We start from the raw sequence: 23,722 nt of genomic DNA, 5'->3' as shown, positions 1-23,722 counted from the left end.
CCTCTCAGCCTCCCACTAACACCGGTTCCCCATCTGCTCAGCACGTATGATTCCCCGTAGGGTGGCCCTCAGGGACTCGTCCCCGGACTCTCCCCCCTGCACCCTGCGGCATTCTTTGGTGTCTGGAAGTGTGCGGGGCTCCCTCTCATCTTGCAGTCACAGGAAGCACCTTGCAGGTTTCCTGTCATGAACTGCCCATGACCGGACTGGAGGGCCCGCCGCTCCCTCGGGGCTTCCTCTGCCCTCCACCTACAGAGGTAGGATTTCATCCCCGGGACCTTCCCCCGGGTCTGCCAATATGAACCTTTTGCAAGCCAGCCAGGAGACAGAAGCAATGGGTCTTCGAAGAGAGGCATCTGCAGGGGGAATCCAGGGTTGGCCACCTGCATTTATGTGGGGAGGGGTGGCCCGGGTGCTGGAGCCAGAGGGCTGCCGCGTGAGTATGGGGAGACCCTGAAAATGTCAGATGGCCTCGTACATTTGGGGAACTACGCATTGCACGCTGTGGCGAGGAAGGGAAGTTCATGGGCTGGCCCCTCTTGTGGGCTATTCAGGTCCACCCTCAACCACTGAGCCATGCTGGCTGGGCCAATCCTGAAGTATTGTGGTAAACAATAAGCTGACATCCATTGGACGGCTTCGTCCGTGTCAGCTCTGCCCAGGATTAAACCTTCGCGGCTTCTGAGCTTTAGATGTTGCCAGAACACCACTGAGAAAGCGGGTCTTCACTCCACCACCCTTGGAATTAGCCTCCTCCCGTTGATTACTGTGGTGCAGTGGCTAAGAGTCATTTGTTCAGCCATCAGCACACGCCGGGCAGAAGCTGGGAGCGTGGCTTATGTGCAGAAATCATGCCGCCCAGCCTTCGTCATCTCTACCCTGCAGGGCAGCCTCCCCCGGGGCCCACGCTCCCACGGCTGTAACCCTGCTGTGACCGGCACTGCACCATCCCCCAGTTTGGGGAATCCCTCGATAGGTCACAGACATACCAGCTTCCTGAGAACTAAGCTACAGCCAAGGTATTTAGGGTTTCCATGGGACAGGCATGCCCAGAATGAGACTCCAACATTGCTGAAAACTAAAACCAGATGCCAGCTGTTTCCAAAGGCACATCAGTGGTGCTGCCTGATCCATTCATGTTGGTAGCAGCGGCTGGGCTCACTCGCCCCCACCCGCATCTCTGCCATCTCTCTTCGGACTATCGACTTGAGAATGAACATCACACACAGCCCCAGGTGCCTGCAGACAGAGGCCCTTCCTGTGCAGTCCCAGCATGCCCTGGTAGGGCCTGGAGCCCAGCCCGTCAGGGACAAGGCGCCAGCTGGGGGCACCGAGGCAGAACGGGTCCTGGCCTCTGTGACTGCGCCTGGTCGGGGGAGTATTTCACGCCAGTGGGGCTGAGGAATGGTGCCCACAGCCCCAAGGGCACCACCAGAGCCAAGCAGCCCCCAAACACAACAAAAATGTTCCAGTGGCTAAAGGCATTTGAAGCCGGATCTGGAGGTGGGGTGGGGAGTGTCAGGGTCACTGAAGGAGGAATGCACAAGGTCCAAAGGGGTAAGGAATTACAAGTTTATGATTACATCTGCCAGCAGAAGGGCCAAGACCAAGATGGCATCAGCGGGGCCAAGGATGGGGAGCGGGGTATTTATGTCCGTTGTAAGGGTCAGTCAGAGAAACCAGTCGGACCAGGTGCAGGTGGGACCAGGTGTAGGCGGCCGCCTGGAAACGGTGAGGCAGTTAATCATGCCACCTACAAAGAGAATAACAGGACAATTGTCGGGAGGGCCGAGAGTCCTAAGCAGAGCATAAGGGAGCATAAGAATGTGTCTCCCCTTTGGGGAGTCTTTGGTGGGACACCTGCCTGTACTCTCACTTTGTGCCCTGGTTGGGGTTTTCCCAAAAGCAGGTGCCCAGAAGGGGTGGCAGACCTACAGGGCAAGTGCCTCTGCCACAGTGGATGTGCGCCAACTGCAATGTATGTAGGTGTCCTTCCCTCCGAGGGGCTCGGGGCCAGGACTGGGGCTCCAGATGGGAGGGTGATGGAGGTAAGACAGGCAAGCCCCTCCGACTTATGGGTTGAGTTGTGTCCCCCACAATGGCACAGTCAAGTCCCAGTACACAAGACCTCAGAGTGGGGCCTTATGCAGAAACAGGGCTACTGCCAGTGTAATTAGTTAAAAAGAGGTCATGCTGGAGTATGGTGGGCTTATTCCAACATGGCTGGTGTTGTTATAAAATGGGGGGGGGGGAGTTTGGTTCACAGGCCCACTCAGGGAGAACATCATGTGAACATGGACCGAGATCGGGGTGATGCCCCAGGAGCTGGGGACATGGAGCCCACTCTTCCTCGCAGCCTGCAGAAGGCATCAACATGGCTGGGGCCTTGACCCGATGGCCAGCCTCCACCGGAGACGGTCTGTCGCTCCGGCCCCTCCGCTCTGGTACTCAGTAACCACAGCTCCAGCAAAGACATCTTTCCAGCCATGCGCAGGTCTGGGCAACAACAGGCTCCACTTACAGGGAAACATGCGACCCCCTGGAGTGGGCAGACTCTAGGCCTGGCCAGTTCCCTGGGCTGATCTACCAGTCAGATCACCTCCCCCCACTGAGCGGACGAGAAACCAGTGTATCCAGATAATCACTGTCCTGCCTCCATGGAAGCAACAGGCCAGAGCCCTCCTAGGCCAAAACACCTCGCCTTGCACCTTCTGCTCTTGCGGCAATGGCCCTCGTTCACCTTTTTTAAAGTCATTTCTTTTTTTCTTTTTCATTTTTGATGTATCACCTTAGTCTTTATTCACAACTGCAGAAATGTGAGACTCTAAAGATAGATATTGCTTAAATGATTCACAGACAGAAGTAGTTTAATTTTCATTATTGTTCATTATTAACACTTCCTTTCCATTACTGATATTAGCTGGATAGGTCTTTTCAGTGAATCAAAGCAAAGAAATACAGTACCTGCGGTACCTACAGTACAATCAATAGGATAACTGTGAAAAATATCCGACAGTTTCCTTCTCTACTTAGTACAAGCATGCAAAATGCATACAAAATGGAGCTGTTGTGTTTAAACTTTATCCTTTATCCCTGCACACACTGACCTTATAATTCTTATCTCAGCAGGGAAAAAAATGACAGCTTTAAGTTACTGACTGAAAAGAAAAGATCCTCTGCCGGAAGCCGGACCACCCTTGCTGCTTGACAGTCGCTGCGGGGAAGTAACATCTGCACAGCTTAGGATTCAAGGGACCTGGCGTCTATGGCATACTGTTCTTAGTATGTTTGCTCCCCTTCTTAGCGCTACGTGTTTTAACCAAGGTCACCTCTCCAAGAGAAAGGTTGTTTCCCAGGGTGGGGATTTTTATCAGTAAAACCCCGTAAGTGCCAGGCGGGTAGTTAATCACTTTACGAACAATCACACTTAAGCTACATAATCTTTACTCCCTGGAATGGAGATAACAAACGCCCTAACCTTTGGAAAAGAATGGATAGGATTAAGATCAACTGGTATAAATACAGATGTAACAAGACAATAAACACAGAACCTGGCTGGAGATCCTGGCTAGAGAACCTGGCTAGACTGCTGATCAACTGAACACTCTCTCCGTGTCATTCCTTCGCCGACTCCGTCCACACCTTTGGGAACCCCTGGACCTGCTGGGGTTGGACCCCAACAATTGGTGCCCAATGTGGGGCACGAACCCACAACCCTGCGATTAAGAGTCTCATGCTCTACTCAGCGTAGGGGTTGGCACTGGCTGCGGTCCAGGCCGTCACGGGCTGATGCCGAGTGCGCTCAGCCTGCCCTCAGCGCAGCCCCTGGGCCTTGGTGCGCCGCTGCGGCCCAGGGGGAGGGGTGGGCCTGGCAGACCGGAATTAAACTGAAAAGATGTCACTGTAAGATGACCTGGGAGTGGAGACCAGTGACTCGAAAACAGAAGGCTGGTCCAAAAACTTCAAACTTCTGCAGTCTCAGCTTCAGGTGAAGAAGGCAGCTCTCACTCAAGCAAAGAGCCAGAGAACAAAACAAAGTACAGTCCTTGCCCCAGTAATCGACCTAAAGCGAGGTGGCTCGTCAGATGACCGGCAGATTGTGGACACCCCGCCTCACGTAGCAGCTGGCCTAAAGGATCCCGTACCCAGTGGATTTTCTGCAGGAGAAGTTTTGATTCCCTTAGCTGATGACTATGATCCTATGTTTCCTAATGATTATGAGAAAGTAGTGAAGCGCCAAAGAGAAGAACGGCAGAGACAGCGGGAGCTGGAAAGACAAAAAGAAATAGAAGAGAAAAGAAGCGTAAAGACAGACATGAAGCCAGTGGGTTTTCAAGGCGACCAGATCCAGATTCTGATGAAGATGATGAGCGAGAAAGGAGAAAAAGTATGGGCGGAGCTGCCATCGCACCACCCACTTCTCTTGTAGAGAAAGACAAAGTTACCCCGAGAATTTCCTTATGAAGAGGATTCAAGACCTCGCTCCCAGTCTTCTAAAGCTGCCATTCCTCCTCCTGTGTGTGAGGAACAGGACAGACCCAGATCTCCAACGGGCCCTGGCGCCTCCTTCCTCGCCAACATGGGTGGCACAGTAGCACGTAAAATCATGCAGAAGTACGGCTTTCGGGAAGGCCAAGGTCTTGGCAAACACGAGCGAGGGCTGAGCACGGCGTTGTCAGTGGAGAAGAGCAAGCGAGGAGGCAAGATCATTGTGGGCGAAGTCACAGGGAAAGATGCAACCAGGAAGTCAGATTCAAATCCATTAACTGAAATACTTAAATGTCCTGCGAAAGTGGTCCTACTAAGGAACATGGTTGGTGCAGGAGAGGCAGATGAAGACTTGGAAGTTGAAACCAAGGAAGAGTGTGAAAAATATGGCAAAGTTGGAAAATGTGTGATATTTGAAATTCCTGGTGCCCCTGCTGATGAAGCAGTACGAATATTTTTAGAATTTGAGAGGGTTGAATCAGCAATTAAAGCTGTCGTTGATCTGAATGGGAGGTATTTTGGTGGACGGGTGGTAAAAGCATGTTTCTACAATTTGGATAAATTCAGGGTGTTGGATTTGGCGGAACAAGTTTGATTTTAAGAACTAGAGCACGGGCTACAAGCTGCAAGCAAAAGAAAAAGGCGACAGCTAGTCTGCATGGCTGTTGGGTACAGAGACTCTTGGAAGGACTGCTAAGATATATGTTGATTAATCCCTTTTTTATTTTGTTTTTTTTAATATAGTATAGAAATCCTTTAAAAAAAAAAAAAAGTCTCATGCTCTACCGTTGAAAGCTGTTTACTACTTGGAATCAGGGAAGTGCCACGGGGCTTTGTGGGCTGGCCCTGGCGGCAATGCAGCGCCCGGACCTAGCGAAGGCACGGAGATGTCGGGACCGGACCCGCAGCTGGCGGTCACCATGGGCTTCACGGGGTTCGGGGGAAAAGCTCATACATTTGATTTGGAAGCAATGTTTGAACAGACTCGAAGAACAGCTGTGGAAAGAAGTTGGAAAACACTGGAGGCAAGAGAAACAGAGGAAGAAATGAACAGAGAGAAAGAATTAAGAAGGCAAAATGAAGATATTGAACCTACATCTTCATGCTCAAATGTGGTCAGAGATTGCTCTCAATCATCTTCCAGTGATACAAGCAGTAGTGGAAGTGAAGAGAGTTCCGATTCCTCTGATGAGCTGATTGGCCCTCCTTTACCCCCTACCATGGCAGAAGAACCTGTTGATCCTATGGAGCAAGCAATTGGTCGTTTACCTCCACCTCTTCACAAGGAGGAGGTAGATGGTGATGGTGATGGTGATGATGATGATGGTGGTGGTGATTCAGAAGAGGAGGAAAATCCTGTTCAAAAGATCCCTGATTCTCATGAAATAACGCTAAAGCATGGCACGGAAACAGTTTCTGCTTTGGGTCTGGACCCCTCAGGTGCCCGCTTGGTGACAGGAGGATACGACTATGATGTTAAGTTTTGGGATTTTGCTGGAATGGACGCTTCTTTTAAGGCATTTCGATCCCTTCAACCCTGTGAATGCCATCAGATCAAGTCATTGCGCTATAGTAACACAGGAGACATGATTCTTGTATCTGGAAGCTCTCAAGCCAAAGTGATTGACAGAGATGGTTTTGAAGTAATGGAATGTATAAAAGGAGACCAGTATATTGTGGACATGGCCAACACCGAGGGTCACACAGCAATGCTTCCTACTGGCTCATGGCATCCCAAAATAAAGGGAGAATTTATAACTTGCTCAAATGATGCGACTGAGGACATGGGAAGTTGAAAATCCAAAGAAACAAAAAAGTGTGTTTAAACCACAGACGATGCAGGGTAAAAAAGTGATTCCCACCACGTGCACATACAGTAGAGATGGAAGCCTCATAGCAGCTGCCTGCCAGAACGGAAGCATACAGATCTGGGACCGGAGCCTGACGGTTCGTCCTAAATTCCACTACAAACAGGCTCATGACCCAGGTACAGACACTTCTTGCGTGGCTTTTTCCTATGATGGTACTGCCCTTGCCTCTCGTGGAGGTGATGATACATTAAAATTGTGGGACATCAGACAGTTTAATAAGCCACTTTTTCCAGCCTCGGGTCTTCCCACCATGTTTCCAGTGACTGACTGCTGTTTCAGTCCAGATGATAAACTCATAGTAACCGGCACATCTGTTCAAAAGGGATGTGGCAGCGACAAACTTGTTTTCTTTGAGCGCAGAACTTTCCAGAGGATGTATGAGGGTGTATGAAATAGACATCCCCCTGTCCCCCATACACCCTCGGCCCTCCCAGAGGGTGTATGAAATAGACATCACGGGTGAGTGTGGTCCGCTGCCTGTGGCATCCAAAGCTGAACCAGATCATGGTGGGAACTGGCAACGGGCTGGCGAAAGTCTATTATGATCCCAACAAGAGTCAGAGGGGAGCAAAACTACGTGTGGTCAAAACCCAGCGGAAGGCGAAGCAAGCCGAGGCTCTGACCCAGGACGACATCATCACCCCTCACACCTTGCCGATGTCCCGTGAGCCCCGCCAGCGGAGCTCCAGGAAGCAGCTGGAGAAGGACAGACCGGACCCCCTGAAGTCGCACAAGCCCGAGCCTCCCGTGGCGGGCCCAGGGCGTGGCGGCCGGGTGGGAACCCACGGTGGCACCCTGTCCTCATACGTCGTGAAGAACACTGCTTTGGATAAGACCGACGACGGCAATCCCCGGGAGGCTGTCCTGCCAGGCCATGCCGCGGAGGACAACCCGTACTGGGTGTCTCCGGCCTATTCCAAGGCTCAGCCCAAAGCCATGTTTGCACAAGTTGAATCTGATGATGAGGAAGCAAAGAATGAGCCAGAATGGAAAACACGTAAAATCTGAAGAATCTCATATGAGAGCTGTTTGCATGAGGGGGAGCATATTGAACAGGTGTTTTGTTTTTTTTTAATGCAATGAAAAATACATTTTAAAAAAAAAGAAAGCCAAAGAAGAAGCAGCCCCATCACCTGTCCTCGGCCACCACCTGTGCTTAGTTAAGATGAGCTCGGACTGGAGGAAGGTGGCCTTAACCCGATACAGTTGTGTCTTTATAACAAGGGGGTTTGGCTTAGACCAGGGGTGGGCAAACTTTTTGACTCGAGGGCCACAATGGGTTCTTAAACTGGACCGGAGGGCCGGAACCAAAGCATGGATGGAGTGTTTGTGTGAACTAACATAAATTCAAAGTAAACATCATTACATAAAAGGGCACGGTCTTTTCTTTTTTTAGTTTTATTCATTTCAAATGGGCTGGATCCAGCCCGCGGGCCGTAGTTTGCCCACGGCTGGCTTAGACACTCAGGGTCTCAGGCAGCAGGGAAAGGTAGGCGTATGTGTCCATTTCACAGTTCATGGGAGGTGTGTGGTTTTTTTTAACAATGTAAGTTTTAATTTTTTTAATTCAGTGAGGTAACTGGCTAACAACAAAGTCTAGTTTCCTTCTATTACCATACATTTGACCCCCTTTACCCAACCACCCTCTCCCTTCTACTCCCTTCCCCTCTGGTACCCACAAGTTTGTCGTCTGTATTTAGGAATCTGTTTTGTTCATTTGTTATTTGCAACAACATGGGTGGGTCCGGAGGCTGTTATGCTAAACGGAATAAATCAGGTGGAAAAGGACAAAAACTGTCCAATTTCACTCACTGGAGCTCTTTGTGCACAATGAAAAGAGGGGCAGAAGGTGGCAGTGACTGTGCCAGACCCTTGCTGCTCAGTGGGGAAAGGTGGCGAGGGGGACAGCATAGAACACGGGCCAAGGGCCAAGTCTCTGAGGCCAAGTTTGCAGGTGACAGCAGTTAACTCTTACCCGGACCTGAGGGGGATCAGATAGGGCAGACTTGGCTGATGATGACTTGATGGTTTAAACCAACAGGTCAGAAACTTAAGGATGTGATTCCCTGGAACTGTTCAAACTAGCCTGAGGCTATGCAGTGGTAGCGTTCTCCTCCTGGAGGTCCTGTCCCTGAAGACAACCTCGAGTGGGAACGGAACTCAGGCACAAGGTCTACAGCTTGCAGGGAGCTGAAGACCCTCACAGCACTGGTTACACCTGCCATGCAGTCACCTCTTTACAAAGCACAGAGCCCCCTCGTGGGACCTTGTTAAATACCATGTGTTTCCAATTGAGCAGCCCAAGGAGCCCGGGTTTGGAGGTAGCTCACTTGTTCTCACATTGGAAGAATTTACACATCAGAGGTTAACGCTTTTGTATAGGTTCGTTTTTTTTTTATACTTTTATTGATTTGAGAGGAAGGGAGAGGGAGAAATAAAAACATCAATGAGAGAGAATCATTGATTGCTTGCTTCCTGCATGCCCCAAACCGGGGATCAAGCCCCAAACCCAGGCATATGCCTTGACTGGGAATCTGAATCATGACCTCCTGGTTCATAGGTCAACGCTCAACCATGGAGCCACGTCAGCTGGGCTTTTTGTATAGGTTTATATAGTCGGGCCAGGGTTGTGTTTTATTAATCCTCTGACAAAAGCATGGAAAACAAAAGCAATAGAGAGCTCTTGGGGTGATAGCCCAGTCCTAAATAGTCTGTCTCCTTTCTAGTAGGAAAGCCCAAAGCCCCACCCCAGCTTTTCAGGATCAGCAGGCAGTACCTTGAGCTAAGTTAGCCCCATGCAACTTCACACCACCACCCTCCATACCTGAGTGGGCTAGGAGTGGAACCTTGATCCAACCTGGGACAGTTTCTGGGAAAGGAAGTGAGGGGACACTCCTGGTGAACGCTGGAGGTGATGGGTATGAGGTGGGTGTAAGGAAGTAGAGGTGGAGGGGATCTATTTCAGGGACACTTTGCAGGTAGTCCTTGAGTGTGACTTATCTAAGCTTGTTTACAAACTCCAGGGAAGGACCCAGGAGAGAGACAAAGACTCCTAGAGGAGGAAGGGCTCTGTCCCTCCAGGACATGGAGTAGTCCAGACAGGAGCTGCTGGAGGGAGCAGCTCACCTGCCATGCTTCCTGCTGCTCCTGGCAGAGCCCTTTGCCAGACACACAAACCAAGAGGAAGGAGGAAGTCAAACCAACAGGAAGCCTGGACATGAAAATGTGAGGGTTGCAAGTGAGCAAGTAGGTTTAAGTTCAGAACTCCTGTCCCACCCCTCCTTTCTCTGTTCCTCTCCGAAGCTTCTGAGGGCAGGAGCCGCACAGGCCTCCTGTATGTTCCCCTTTAAGAAAGGGGGAACAGGGCTGAGGCTAAGCATGCTCAGGGCGAGGTGGATCCCCATAGAGCCGCGTCCCCAGCCCTCATCTCACTGCAAAGCATCAGCAGAATTGACCAGAACCCATCTCCCTCTGCAAGGGGAGGCTGTAAGGCCTCCTACACACCTAAAACCAGTTCTAAGGGTTTCGACCAAGTTACCCAGTCTGCAAGCCCTTTATCCAAAGCCAGCCTCCGACTTCTCAAGGAAGATCTGTTTGAGCTGTTGCCCGAACAGTATGTTTGTAACCACGCTAATTTACACTTTGGAATTTAATGCAAATTCAGGTGTTGCTCTTGTTGGTCATTCCCTCTAGGACACGTTTCAGCGAATTCATTCAGCTCACTTGGTGGGCCCTTTGCTAAGTGTTGAAAAACATGTAGTCCCTGTTCCCATTGCTGTTTCCCAGGTGGTGGACGGGGAGGCTGATCAATCCAGCAGGCATGGGAGTAAATGTGGAACAAATACTACTTGAGAACTGAATTGAAGAGACGGGCTTTCAACACTCCCACCAAGGTGCCAGGGAGGCAGCTGGTTATAGAAGTGTACAGGTTTACACAGGCAGATCAGGGGTTTGTTTTAACAAAAGCATGGAGGGTAAAAGACGTAGAGAAGTGCCTGTGCTGACATGTAGAGCAGTGAATCACTGGGATAGAGACCTTTCAGGGTTCACATTGAAGTCTGAGGGCACCCTCTGTTAGGGATCTACCAGGCATGTATCTAAAATGCAAAGTGCCCCCTCGGGAGTTCTACCAGGAGACCCAGTTCAATTGCTCACACTGACATGCACTGACGACCAGGGGCCAGTGTGGAATGATGGCCCCCGGAAGCCCTGATCACCAGCCAGGCCTAGGGGCCCTACCTGTGCAGGAATTTCATGCACTGGGCCTCTAGTTCTCTTATAACGAAGGTGCGTGTGGGGAGCAGGAAAAAAGTGCTGGAACCACAGCCAGGCACAGCTGACACCAGCCAATTGAGCCCTTACAGCTGAGAGATCACTGGCAGAGGAACCAGGGGAATGACCCCCAGCCCTCTTTCAACCCCGTCAGCTGCCTGCCAATCATGTTGTTTGTAGCAGTACTTTTGATTTGTATTGCCATCTTCATCCCCATCCTACCCCAAGCTTCTTAAGCCTCCAGACCAACATATAACTTACATAGAGCCTAGCATGCGCCCAGGGGGTTGGTTAGAGTCTCATTTTGAATAGCATTAAGTCCAACAAGGCTTTGCACACCTGCATACAAGTTACCAGCTTGCAAGAGCGGGGGGTTGGTGCCTCAGTTTTACATCCCAGTCCATCACATGAATGCTCTAGGGGTGAACCTCAGTTGTCACACCTGCTCTTAGCCCCAGTCCCATTAAGGCCTGATCATTAAAACCCTGTTTCTCAGAACAGCCACAGCCCCACTTGTTTTGCATTTCTGCTTTAGAAATACACCGCTTTGCACAAAGCCAGCATTTCTAGGGTCTTTTTTCAGTTCACAGAACTGCCTTCACATCCATTGCTTTTTGACTGAAGGTTGCATTTGGGGTGCTGGGTCATCCATGGGAGCATCTACCATGTGCCAGGAATAGACATACTCCAGACAGAAGTCAGGGAAGGGAGTATCAGAAGTGTTTGTAAGGGCTGGAAGGTTGCAATTTAAAAATAAGGTAGTCAGGGTAGGTGGCGTGCATCAAGAAACTGTTGACACAAGTGTAAGTACTTTTGGCCAAGTAATTCCAGGTGGAGAGCAAACATCAGAGGCCCTGGAGCGCCAAGGTCGCCTTGCAGGAGAAAAGCAGGCAGGGAGGGTACAGCTGAGGGTAGCGGGCTGGGGTAGATGAGAATCCCCGAGGCCTATCAAAGGGCCCAGGTAGGCCATCTCAAGGACTTTTAAGCTTTTACTTTGAGGTTTGGGAGTTCCTGTAGTTTTTAAACTAATACTGAGATTTGATTTTCAATCTAACACACAGGCTGCAATCTGGAAAACAGATTGGGGGGCGTGGGGGGGGGGCGGTGAGAGATGGGGGCCAGGAGCACAAGCCAAGCAATCAAATTGGACACACCTGCAATAAATAACCCAGTAACAGCCAAGGCGAGGCCAGGAATGATGAACCTGGATACATTTTGAAACGGAATTTCCCGGTAGTTTAGAAAGTCAAGGATGTAAGCCCAAGCCAGGAAACAGTGAAGTAGAGAGAGAAGTACTTTGTATGCTCTCACATTTACCCTGTCCCCCAACTCCGAGAGACACCCAAAGGTGAGGCTCCAAGTAACACGCCTCAGAGCCCTTGATTTCCCCTATGAGCCACTGCCTGGATCTTACAAGATGAAATCCCCCTTTTCCTTCCGCTTTCTCGACGAGGACATAAACCGTGGGTTTCTTAGAACCTACACCCCTCCCCCCGGCCCCCACTTCTTGCTTTTCTTGGCTTTCTTCGCTTTCTAAAATAAACTTTTGAGAAAGCTCGGGCCCAGCAAAGCACACCCCTAAAGTTCCTCCTGCCAGCAGCCCTTTCCGAGGGAAGGCGACTCCCACTGACTCATGCTTTTTTTTTTTTAAGAAAAGAGAAAGAAAGCATTATGTTTGCAAAACCCCCAGCGGGCGCCTCGCAGCTTCTGCAAACACAGGGTGCCCACAGGGCCGGAAGCTAACGGCTTGGGAGTGCCAGCGACACAGAAACGAGAAAGACTTCCCCAGCCCCCCAAGGCCAAGCGCTGGTGCTTCCGGCGCCCCAAAGCTTTGGCACAGAGCACCCTTCCTTCGCCCCGCAGCAGCACAGCCCCAGCCCTCCCACGCCCGGAGAAATTCGGACGCAGAAGGCTGCCCGCGCCGCTTTTTCAAGGGGCCGCTGGTGACGTCCTTCCGGGGGCGGGGCGTCAGGGCGGGGCCGGCGGGGGAGGGGCGGGCCGTCCGCGCATGCGCGCGGGGCCGCCGCGCCGAGCCGAGCGCTTGACTATATATGGTCAAAGCTGGGGGCGAGCCGCGCGCGGGGCCGCGCTTCCGGGTTCGGCGCGTCCGCGGCGGCAGCGCGCAGGGCAGGGCGCGAGCGGACCTTGGAGCCGCGGCCTCGGACCGCCCCCTCCGCGTCCGGCACGCCCGGCGCCGCCTTTCGGTCCTTTCCCCGGCGCGGCCTCGACCAGGTCTGGTTCACGGCGCGGGCGGTCCCCGAGGGTCTGGCGAGCGCGGCGCGGTCACCAGTGGGCGAGGATGCCGTACGAGATCAGTAAGTGCCGGGCTCGGGGCCCCCGGGGGGGCGCCCGCGCTGCCGGCCCCCTCGGCCCTCGGCCATCGCGGGGCGTGGGCGGCTCGGCGGGGGTCCACGGGCGCGGGGGAGGGGCGCGGGCGCAGGCCCACGAGCGCCCCGCCGCCCTCGGGGGCGACCCCGGCCCGGGAACCCCCCAAAGTTGGAGGTGCGGGCCGGGCCCGTGGAGCCCCCGCGCCCCCGCAAGGGCCGGGTGGGGATCGTGGACCAGGAAGTCGCACGGCCCCCCGCGCTCCTTCCAAGTGGCGGCCGGCCCTCCGGGTGGAGGCAACAGGTGACCGGCTGGGACCGGCCCTGGGCCCCCGCTCGCCTCCCCTCCCCTCCCCACCGTCCTCGGCCCCGGGCCGGGGACCCGGGCGGGGCGCCCCTAACGTGCTCCGCTGCGCTTGTGTCTCCGCAGAGAAGGTGTTCGCCAGCCTCCCCCAGGTGGAGAGGGGCGTCTCCAAAATCATCGGCGGCGACCCCAAGGGCAATAATTTTCTTTACACCAATGGCAAGTGCGTCATCCTAAGGAACATCGATGTGAGTACCCCCGCCCCCCTCCAGGCGCCCGGCCCGTCCCCAGGCAGCGCAGCTCCTGGGTGAATTCCCCGCCCCTTCCCCGGTTCCTCTCCGGCCCGGTGGCCTGGGAGGAGGACGCCACGCCCCCTCGGCTCTGGGACCACACCTCAGAGCCCAGGAGGACGGTTTCAAGTCTAGCCAGGCCGGGCTCTCTCTCTTCTTGTGGACACTGAGGCTCAGATTAGTTCAGTCCTAAGCATAAGGGCTCTGGACTTGGGGGATCACAGGCCGATCCCTGCTCCTTGACCTTGAGGGGGTGGGTTGCTGACTCAAGCCTCCCTGAGCCCCAGTTTCCTCATATGCAAAATGGAGATGAGATGAGGCTCCCCCCACTTCCCCTGGCTGCCCTGCCCGCTGAATGAGAGGAGGCCTCACCGCAGCCCAGCCTGCCTGGCACACACCCAGCACTGGGTAAATGGCACTGAGGTTTAATCACTATTAACACCCAGGGTCTCCCCGTGTCCCTGAGCCGGGCACCTGCACTCCAGCCTCACCTTCCCCTTGCGGATCTGAGCCCCAGGGCAAAATCAGACGCCCATTAATGCCCATGAGTCAGGGGCACAGGCTGGCATCCTGCCCCCAGGCTGAGAATGCTTCCAGAGCCAATTCCCAGGGAAACCCTTGCACATTCCGGCTGCTCCTCTGTGATGATTGAAATGACCAGGATTGCACGCTGAAATGCTGCTTCTCCCTGATTCCGGGCGGGGGCGGGGGCGGGGGGGGGGGGCGGGGGCAGAATGGGGGAGGGACGCTGGAGGTGCCAGTAGGACCATTTGGGGGGGGGGGTTCTCCTGAGCTGGGCTTGCGCCTTTTGCACAGTATGCAGGTGGGTGGTTTTGCTTAGCGATGCTCCCCAGGGTGTCAGTTTAAATTCACACGTATCGTTGGGAGCCATTACGCTCTGTGGGCTGGGATGGTCACTGGTCAGATGTGCTTACGTTCAGGAACCTCACGACCCACCGAGGGAATGAGCGGCCCTGGGCCTCGGCTTCCTTGTCTGTAAGAGGAGAGGCCTCCCTTGGGTCAGAGGTGCTGCTGGCTCTGCCCCCACCTCTGGGGAAGCCAGCCGCTGCTGTTGCTCTGCTGCAAAACGGAGCTCTGCTTGGCAGTGTCTGCCCAGGGTGGCTGGGCACCTCAAGCGAGGGGGTGGGTGGTTGTGAATGTGCTTTGAAGGTGCTAACAGCGACTCTGCTAGTCACACGCATTCCTAGAAAGCTGATCTGGTCTCGCTCAGACCGAGGGGAAACATTGCCAAGGCTTAGATCGTACTGATCCAGAGGTCTCCAGAGTGAGGGCCTGACGTTTTAAGGAAAGTTGAGGTGGCCCTGAGTAGATAGATACTCACTTGTAGTTTGGCAAACAGACGAAAGCATCTCAGGGATGCAGACCGTGCACCCCATGGACTTGCCCTGACAAGGCAGGCGCATCATGGCCGTTTGTATTCGCTCCAGATGCAGACCTCACATGAAGTGTAGCTACTGTGTCTGGTCCCAGGAACAGTTCTTACTCTGCAGCATCTCCCCCAACCCCACCGTGGGCCCATGGCTCTGAGGGGGTGTCAGGCTCAGGAAGGTGAAGGAGCTGGTTCCAATGGACAAGCTGGTCCCAGCCATGGACGAGCCACGGAGGCGTCCCCTGCCCTGGGAAACCCAGGCTCGCTCTTCTGAGGTCTTTTTACGCTACATCCTCTCTTTTGAGGATGCATTTGCTTTCACTCCCCATCTGTTTGTAAGTTTCTGCAGGACCAGGGCAGCGCGGGTACTGCTGCTGTGGCCGTCCCTGTTCTGGGTGTGAATGGGGCGCGTGGGCCCCTGTTTGATTGGTGGGCCCCGGTTGTCCAGTAAAGGTGGTACGATGGTTATTAGGGCAGAATGCTCCTGTGAAAAAGACAAGTCCTCATCCACCTGCACGGCCCGGAGGGAAGGCAGCGGTTAGAGTACAGGCTCGGAGTAGAGAAGAGATGGGAGAGAAGGTGTGGACCAGACCATGGAAGTCTGATTGGCATCTCACCCGTTACGCCTGAAACCATATTAGGGTTTCCCATGTGTCCCTCCCCACAAAGAGTAATGCAGTTCTCCAGCCCTTCAGGCCTCAAACCTTGCACTTGACTCCCCCCCTTCCCTTCCACACCCTATTTAATTCCTCTCGGAACCCTATGGTTGCTATTGAGAGGAACTTCAGAATCCGACAAGTTTCAGTACTTCCTCAGCTGCCACCCTCATCCAGGCCATCATCTTCTCTCCTGGAGGACAGAAACAGCCAGCCCGGCCTGGGTCCCTGCCGACCCCTGGCTCCTCCAGGCTGCTCTCAGCACTGCACTGGGCTGGTGACCTTAGAGCAAGTTGCTCCTGTGCTCTCCCCGCTGTGGCTGAGAGGTGTGATGAGAGGCTAGATGATGAGGCCATCACACTGCTCCAGGCAAAGGCCCTAAGAGCCTGTCCTCAGTGCTCACAGTCTTGCAGGGAGAACCAACTCTCAGGAATTTGAGTTCGGACTGACAAGGAAGAAGCAGAGGCGCTGTGGGCTACTCAGCACAGGAGGCTCCGAGCGCCTGTGGGCTCAGAAAGACACCTGGAGGATCAGTGGTGCCAGTCAGGTGGAGTGTGGGTGGTGAGAGGGTCCTGCAGCTTCGGGGCCTGGAGAGACCGTTTGGCTGGAGCACTGGGTGTGAGGGGAGCGTGCAGGACAGGTGTGCAGGGCTCTGGTGGTGGATGTCAAGCAGCCCTACCGAGCCCGGCTGTGGTCCAGAGGGTACAGAAGGTTCTGCAGTAGACGATTATCCGGTGTCTGAGATTTGAGGCAGGGTGACCAGTGAGGAGGCTGCTCACAGATTAAGGCGTCTCTCAGCAAGTGCTCGTCAGCTGGTACAGCCAGCCCTTGCTTCCTGATGGTTCCCACACACTTGCTAAGCCCTGCCCATGGCCACAGTGCCCAAGATTGAAATCAGTGGTTCTCAGGCACTTTTCCCCCACCCCCCTCGTGGATATTTGGCAATGTCTAAGGGCATTTTTGTGCTACTGGTATTTAGTGGGTAGAGTCAAGGGATGTTGCCTAACATCCTGTAATGCACAGGACTTCCCTACAACAAAGACTAATCTGGCCCAAAGTGTCAGCAGTGGCCATTGAAGAACCCTGGTAGAGAACATTCTAATACACTAGGTTCAGCACTTGGAAAGAACGGTGTCCATACTGATTTGGGAACAAGAGGGAAGAACCATCTGTGCCCCAGCAGCAAGGAAGTCTTCTGGAGCAAGGGCGTATTTGAGTTGGGTTTTGGAGATGAGTAAGAGTTCTCCAGGAAGAAGACTTACTACAGATGGTATGCATGAAGTGCAAAGGGCCCTTTTTACTTGCAAAGTCTCAGTGTTGGAGTCTCCCCAGCTTCATGGTGGTGCAGCCATTAGAAAGACCTGGATTTCAAGCTTTGGTTACCTGGCTTGTGGCTTCGTACTTCCACTTTCCCGAGCCTCACCCAGAAAAGGGGCATCCCTCTGCCATAGACTGGATGTGAATGTCGCACACATTCTAGGCCTGTCCGGTTCTCCGCGAGCACTGGCTGATTCCAGTCCAGCACACAGCCCTGAGCACTACCTCTGGCATCGAGCTGGATTTTCATGGGCACATTTTGTGCCCGGCAGTGGCCAAAAACTTATAGCAGTTTCCATATCAGTAAGAATCATCTATATTAATAAAAGGGTAACATGCTAATTAGACCAGGAGACCTTCCAGACATCCTTCCGGACAAAGCCATGGTGGCGGGACCAAGGCAGAGGCAGTTAGGGTGATCAGGCCAGCAGGGGGGAGGATGGGGGGGCGGGGAGTTGCAGGTGATCAGGCCAGAAGAGGGGGTGGGGGGCAGTTGGAGCAATCAGCCTGGCAGATGAGCGGTTAGGAGCCAGCAGTCCCAGATTGCGAGAGGGATGTCCAACTGCCGGTTTAGGCCCGACAGGGATTGGGCCTAAACCAACAGTCGGACAACCCCCAAAGGGTCCCAAATTGGAGAGGGTGCAGGCTGTGCTGAGGGACACCCCCAACCCCTCACCTCACCCCCGTGCATGAATTTCATGCACTGGGCCACTAGTCTATAATAATAAAAGCATAATATACTAATTAGACCAGACAGCTGGACAACCTTCCAGACAAAGCTGGGGCTGCAAGAGCCGAGCCCCTTGCATGTATTTCGTGCATCGGGCCTCTAGTGTTGTTATAGCATTAGTGTGAGATTTAACTGAGCTAGTTCACAAGCATCTCTGGAAGGTTGCCTGGGCTGTGATGGTGCACTGTCTGCCTTTGTCTTCACAACCCCCTATTGGGTGACTCTACTGTGTTAGAGACAGTGCACTGAGGTCCAGGAGGTGTTGAGATTTGAATCAGAGCAGCCACTCCCAGTTTTCCTCCTGACTCACAAGGCCCAGGGCAGGCAGAGGGATGGGAAGACAGGTAAGGAGGTGGCAGTCTTATGTCCAGTGGGCTGCTGCCATGCCCAGGGTCATGCCTGAGGCTTGGTTTGCTTCATTGGGAGGGGACTGAGCTGGGAGACAGGAAGGAGAAGGCTTTCAGGGGTGGAAGGGCAGTGCTCACCAGGTCCCAGCACCAGCCCAGACTTGATCCGGGAGGGTAGGAATGCATTCTTGTTGTCCTTTGAGGGCTCGTGGTAGGGGCTTAGCCTCTGGGTTCAGGCCTATGGTTCTGGAAGCACAGGTTTGTGTGTAGCTGCTTTGGAGGTAGGTATTGGGCAGTAATTTGAACTTGGCCTTAGTCACCCGTGGACAGAGGGCCCTGCAGATTATTAACTTGCAGGTCCAGCTATTGGAAACTGCTCTCAGGAGCTGAGAGTGTTTAGAGAGCCAGGACTCTGGGAACTCAGCCTCCTGGACTCATGCTCACCTTGTCTGGCCAGAGTGACGAGGGCGCCCAGGCTTTCTCTAGCTGCTCCAGGGGACCTTCTGCTGCAGAAGCTCTGACACCCCTTCAGCAGTGAATGGTCCATTGGCCTTCCCCACCTCTGACAGCTCGTCTGGTTCACCAGCCAGGAGCTGAGGGAAAGGCTGCCATGCTCTGTGACTGGGCTGTTACTCAGTCTTACCTGTAAAATGCTGTGGTGACCTCAGTTCCCTAGCTCAGCACCAAGACGGAATTTGAAAGGGGTGGCTCAGGATGCAGCGTAGCTACTCTCCTGCGGGGGGGCAGAGTTTGCATGGTGTGCTGCTTCTGGGAAGGCCCCCTGCTCAGGTTCAAGGCAGGGACAGGCTCTGAGGTGAGAGCCTGAACTGCCCTCCTACCACCTGGTGGGAGCACCCTCACTTTGTTGGTGATATGGGGTGGACCACAGGTGGCCGTGGTCCTGCGTCTCATCACGTTTGTGACTGCTCTCGCAGGCTTCAGCATCGTGGCTCCAGTCCAGAGTTTTTGGGAAGTGGCTGAGCGTCAGGCAGGCCCTGAGCTGGGCCCTGAGTTCAGGGGGAAACCTGTGGGTTGTTGGGACGGGGTGTGGGGCCAGGGCGGCTACTGTGCCATGGCGCCCTGAGGTGGGCCTGGGCAGGAAGGGGCCTCGGGGGATCTGAAAAGAGTGGAGGCTATGGGCTCAGGTCCTGCTGCCCCTGAAGGAGGGATTCTAAGGAGAGAATGAGGTGATCGGAGTTGGGACCCAGAGACCATGGTGGATTGATGGAAGGGAAGATCGGTTTAAAACATATTTTCATGGTTCCATGGGGAATGGGAAGAAATAGACAGAATCTGGGTCGGATACAAAGAGGAGGTGGGCTTCGGAGCTGTTAGAAGACTGGGCAGGGCTGTAGTGAGGGGCAGGGCTGGGGTAGCACGCAAGGCAACAGGTTCTAATGGCTCTGTCAGCCTCTGCCCACATCCACGTGTCAGGGCCTCTAGTGCCAGGGCTTCTGACTGCGAGAACACAGGAAGGAAGTCCCAGAGGAGGGTGCCCAGCCTCTGTGCCCCTTGGTGGACACTGGAGCCCTGTTCTGGAGGCCTCCTGAGGATGGGGGAGGGAGCCTGCTGCTCCCAGACTCGGCTTCCCTTTCTCCGACTCATTTTCTGTGGTTCAGAGCTGTCCTCAAATCACTACTCATCCAAAATCCTGCTTTTGTTCCTCCAGACAATAGGAGAATGAGGGGGCGTGGGAGGGAGGCTGCTCCTGGAGGTGTGAGTGGGCACTGCTGATGTGGAATGAGGCTGGCCTGTGGCAGGACACGCTGAGGACAGGGATGGTGTCATTTCTGCCTCCGGTGGCCAGCTTCCCTGTTGCAGAGCAGTAGCCGCTGACTCCGGCAGTCCTATTCAGCCTGGTGACGCCTGCTGGCCCCTCCCACCCCCACTGGCCCCGTGTTATTTGGGAGAGTGATGTCTCGTCCAGTGGCTGGTCCAGCCCAGGATTCTGGTGCTGAGCCTGCCCGGGACAACCTTGGGAGTTCACACGCCCTGCCCATTTAGGGGAAGGAATTCTTAGGACAGAGCCTCCTCCTAGGGTTGTCCCTCCCTCCCCAGAGGCCTCTGCAGAGCCCCCCCTTTTAAAGGCAGTGCAGGGTGGTGACCAGGTCTCCAGGCTGTGGCTGCCAGCATGAGTGGGTAGTTGTCCTTCAGGTGGCTCTGTCATCTGTGAAGTGGGCTGGTAGTGCCCACTGTGTGGGTGTAAGACCTCGGTCGTCCTAACAGCAGACACCTGAAGGAGGCCCTCGGTGGGGGTGGGGGTGGGGGTGGAGTAGTGGTGATGGTGTGGTGATGGTGGTGATGATGGCTGTGCACACAGCGTGGCGGCTTCTTTGTGAGGGAGCCTGTCAGTGTCCAGGAGTGAGTGAGGGCTGACAGGCGTGAGTGAGGGCTGCTCAGACAGGAGCTGGTTGGAATAGTCAGACATTTAATAGATACCAGGCATCTTAGTTTTGTTGAGGGGCAATTTAGATGCAAGAGACATCCCTCCATTTTAAGTATGTATAACTTGAGTTTCGTCAACTATACATAGTCTTATGATCACCCCCAGAATCCATAATCATAACATGGAACATTCCAGTCGTTCCACAAAGCCCCTTCTGCCCCGGGCAGTCACTTGGCTCCCTCTGCCCCCAGCCCCTAGCAGGGACTGGTCTGCTTCCTGACACTTTAGGTTTCCTTTTCTAGAATTTCACAGAAAGCAGTCCTGGTTGTTTTTGGGGTGCATCCTCACAGTTGGGAGAGGTAGCAGTTCCTCTTGATGGCTGATCAGTTCGTTTCTCTGGGAGACCTTTGAGTGGTTTCTGGTTTCCACCTCTGACTGCATGCACAGGAGTTTTTGTGGACGTGTGCGTCTCTTTCTCTTGGAAGTAAATTGCTGGGTTTTTGTTTGGTGAGTCTATGTTTAACTATAAATAACCAGCCAGGCTATTTTAAATTCCCACCAGCAGTAATTCCAGTGCTCCCCTCCCCTGCCCCCTCATGCTTGCTAACATCTTTTAATTTTATTGGTTCTTGCGGGTACATAGGAGTATCTCATTGTGGTTTTAATTTGCATTTCCCAAAGGACTAGTGTGATGCTGAGCGCCTTTTCATTTGCTTTTCTGCCATTCATGATATCTTTATTGGAGACCTGATATCTTCTAATTTCATTAGCAAATGTTTATTCCAAGACTAATTAACTTATGAGCCACATATATCAAGTGCCTACTTCATCACATAATAATAAGTATTAAGTCTTAGGGGCAGACATGGGATCCGTGTGAGGGCTGCTCAGAGTTCCTTTCCCTCAGAACGCATTTATTGAGGACCAGCTATTTGCTGACTGCTGTGATGGCTAACGAGATGTGATGGCTCTCGTGGATGTGAGGACCGTGGTGCATGTCATAGCTGCCTCCAGGACATGTGGAATGCTTGGGAAGCACAGAAGAGAGAGGGCAGACCATCACAGGAGGCTTCATGGAGGAGGTGACTCTTCAATTAGGTCTGATGCATAAGTAGTGTTAGCAGCCAGGAGGAAATGTTGCTGGTCGAGGGAACAGCATTTACAGAGACTTGGGGCTGCCAAGATTAGTGGAAAGGGGCCAGTGGTTGATGGGGCTAGAATTGAGGGTGTTCTTCTCTGGCCTCTGGTTGGATAGGGTGGGGTGTGCAGGGATCCTGTGGCCAGGAGGCTGAGCAGGTTACAGGCCTCTGATCCTGCAAGAGATGAGGGAAGGGAGATTACCAGGTGGTTGGAGCAGGTGGGGGGGACAGTTGGGGGTCAAGTTAATTGCACCTGCAGCAGCTGCTTCTGGATAGAACCTGCGTCCACAGCCTGGTCTGTGGGAAGCTGCCTCTTCAAAGAGCACGTGGTTCATAGAAAGCTGACAGCAGGTGTCAGGGATTCAGTGGCCGAGTCTTTATTCCTCCTGAAAGCAAGCACGGCTGTAGGGAAAATTGGGAGCATCTCAGCGTGGTCCTGGTTTGCTGAGGCCTCCTGGATGTGGGTGAGTGTTGGAGGGAGGGGAGGGGATCTACTTTGAGTAAATCATATGTTAAGACCTCACTGTGAGTAGTCAAGCTGCTCCTAGTCCCAGGTGCTGGCTGTCTTCTTGCTCCAGAGCCCAGCCAGCCTTCACTCTGTGCTATGCAAGGGGTGGGGGTAGGAATCCGTGTTTCCTACCCGAGGGCTTTGACAAGGAGAGCCTCCAGCCATGTGCCCACTCTGTTCTCCTTCCTCAAAGCCAGAGGCTCTGTTTTGGGTCCTGCCCTGCCTGCCAGCCAGGGCAGGGCTGGCTCTGAGCAGGCGAGACCAACTTGACTTGAAGAATGCAGCTGCAGCCTGCACAAATAGGGGACAATTAGGATCCGATTTTTTAAAAATGAATCTCCTATTTCATGTGCATATTTCACAGATACATAGAAGAGAACATTACCTTGACTTCCATAACCGTAGACAAAACAGAAAGAGGTAAAATGACCTAGAATTCTATCACCCAGAGGCAGGCAGTAGGTGTGTATACTTCTGGGATTTTCTTTGTGATGCTTTTGACTTGCTAGTAAGTTTTGTGGGTGTGTCATTTCCCCCCACATCCATTAATTGGGAGAGCGGAAAGTAGTTTGACTGCTTCTACTTGCCTTGTGTTCACTCAGGTCTCCTCCCTACAGAACCCAGCCCTTGCTGACATCTATACGGAGCATGCCCATCAGGTGGTGGTGGCCAAGTACGCACCCAGCGGATTCTACATCGCCTCTGGAGGTACCTGTGTGCGTGTGGCTGGTGGTGGCCCTGGGGCCTGGCTGCGCTCCTGCCTAGGAAGGGGGGCGGGGGTGTGTGTGAAGGAATGTGGGGGTGGCAGGTTGGACCAATGTGATTAGTTTCTTGGGGCTGACAAGAAAAGTATAAGCCACTGAGAAGCCCCATTCCAGTGCTTTCTAGTTTGCAGCCTGCCAGCTGGTTTCAGCCTCCGAGGTCAGCAGAAAAGCGCTTGTGAGGTTGGCCAAAGGCCTTTACAGTGGCTGTATCGTGATCACTGGAGCCCGCGCGGGTGTGTGTGTGTGTGTGTGTGTGTGTGTGTGTGTGTGTGCCTGAATTTAGCTTTGTCTTGTGTTACCTTTCCTGCTGCTCCTTTCCTGGCACCTAGCACAATGCGGCCTCAGCCTCCGTCAGAGCTCATCTCATTATTTGACCCTTTGCTCTCCAGCTGGGCACCGGCTCAGTGAGCGGCTGGGCACACACATCTTTACCTTCTAGGATGCTGTCTTTATTCACCTAACCCTTTGAGGTAGATCTCTTACCATTTACAGATGAGAAAGGGAGGCACAGAAATTACAGTGAATTACCCTGACCCCATTCCTTCACACACTCAACAGCTATTTATTGTCGGCCTGGCCTGTGCCTGGCCTGTCTCAGGCCCCAGGGAGAGCCAGGTGAAGGAGCTGGTGTGGGCCTCCTCCCATCCCCAGAGAGGGACAGGCAGAACCAAAGTGCTGAGGGACCTAACCGGCGAGAAGGGAAGGGCCAGGATTGAAACACGCTGGTGGCTGTTGTCTACACTGCCCTTGCTCTGGGCATGGCCGGCCAGGCATGGACCTGTCCCTGCAGGGATCGCCCCTCCCTGGCTGTGCAGCCTTCCTTGAGTAAGTTGCCTTCCTGGGCCTTAGTGTTCTCTCTGTAAACGGGGCTGCTAGCACCCACCAGGTCGGTTGGGAAGGGTCCAGTGTGCAATGTATGTAAATACTAGGATAGCT

At 53.7% G+C, this 23,722-nt stretch overlaps 2 protein-coding genes and 1 pseudogene across 2 annotated transcripts in view; all 3 read left to right on the top strand.

Annotated features, from left to right (window-relative positions):
• Positions 1 to 3,895: 3,895 nt before the first annotated feature.
• LOC118650115 lies at positions 3,896 to 5,112 on the top strand (annotated as a pseudogene).
• Positions 5,113 to 5,146: 34 nt separating this feature from the next.
• LOC118659212 (WD repeat-containing protein 70-like) lies at positions 5,147 to 7,410 on the top strand. Its single transcript, XM_036315410.1, is given in 4 exon segments — positions 5,147 to 5,180; positions 5,305 to 6,265; positions 6,267 to 6,744; positions 6,810 to 7,410. Coding segments are annotated over 4 exon segments (2,031 nt in total). The 3' UTR covers positions 7,368 to 7,410.
• Positions 7,411 to 12,851: 5,441 nt separating this feature from the next.
• The window catches only part of WDR1 (WD repeat domain 1), a 30,790-nt gene continuing 19,919 nt past the window's right edge, over positions 12,852 to 23,722 (top strand). The window contains exons 1-3 of the mRNA XM_036328934.1: positions 12,852 to 12,946; positions 13,386 to 13,507; positions 22,640 to 22,730. Of these exons, the coding sequence (XP_036184827.1) occupies positions 12,931 to 12,946; positions 13,386 to 13,507; positions 22,640 to 22,730 (229 nt within the window). The 5' untranslated portion in view covers positions 12,852 to 12,930. The remainder of the gene's footprint in view (positions 12,947 to 13,385; positions 13,508 to 22,639; positions 22,731 to 23,722) is intronic.

The sequence above is a fragment of the Myotis myotis genome, unplaced genomic scaffold (genome assembly GCF_014108235.1).
Source record: "Myotis myotis isolate mMyoMyo1 unplaced genomic scaffold, mMyoMyo1.p scaffold_m19_p_1, whole genome shotgun sequence".
Taxonomy (NCBI): Eukaryota; Metazoa; Chordata; class Mammalia; order Chiroptera; family Vespertilionidae; genus Myotis; species Myotis myotis.
Note: the sequence above shows the minus strand (reverse complement) of the source record. Positions and strands in the feature narration are given on the sequence as shown.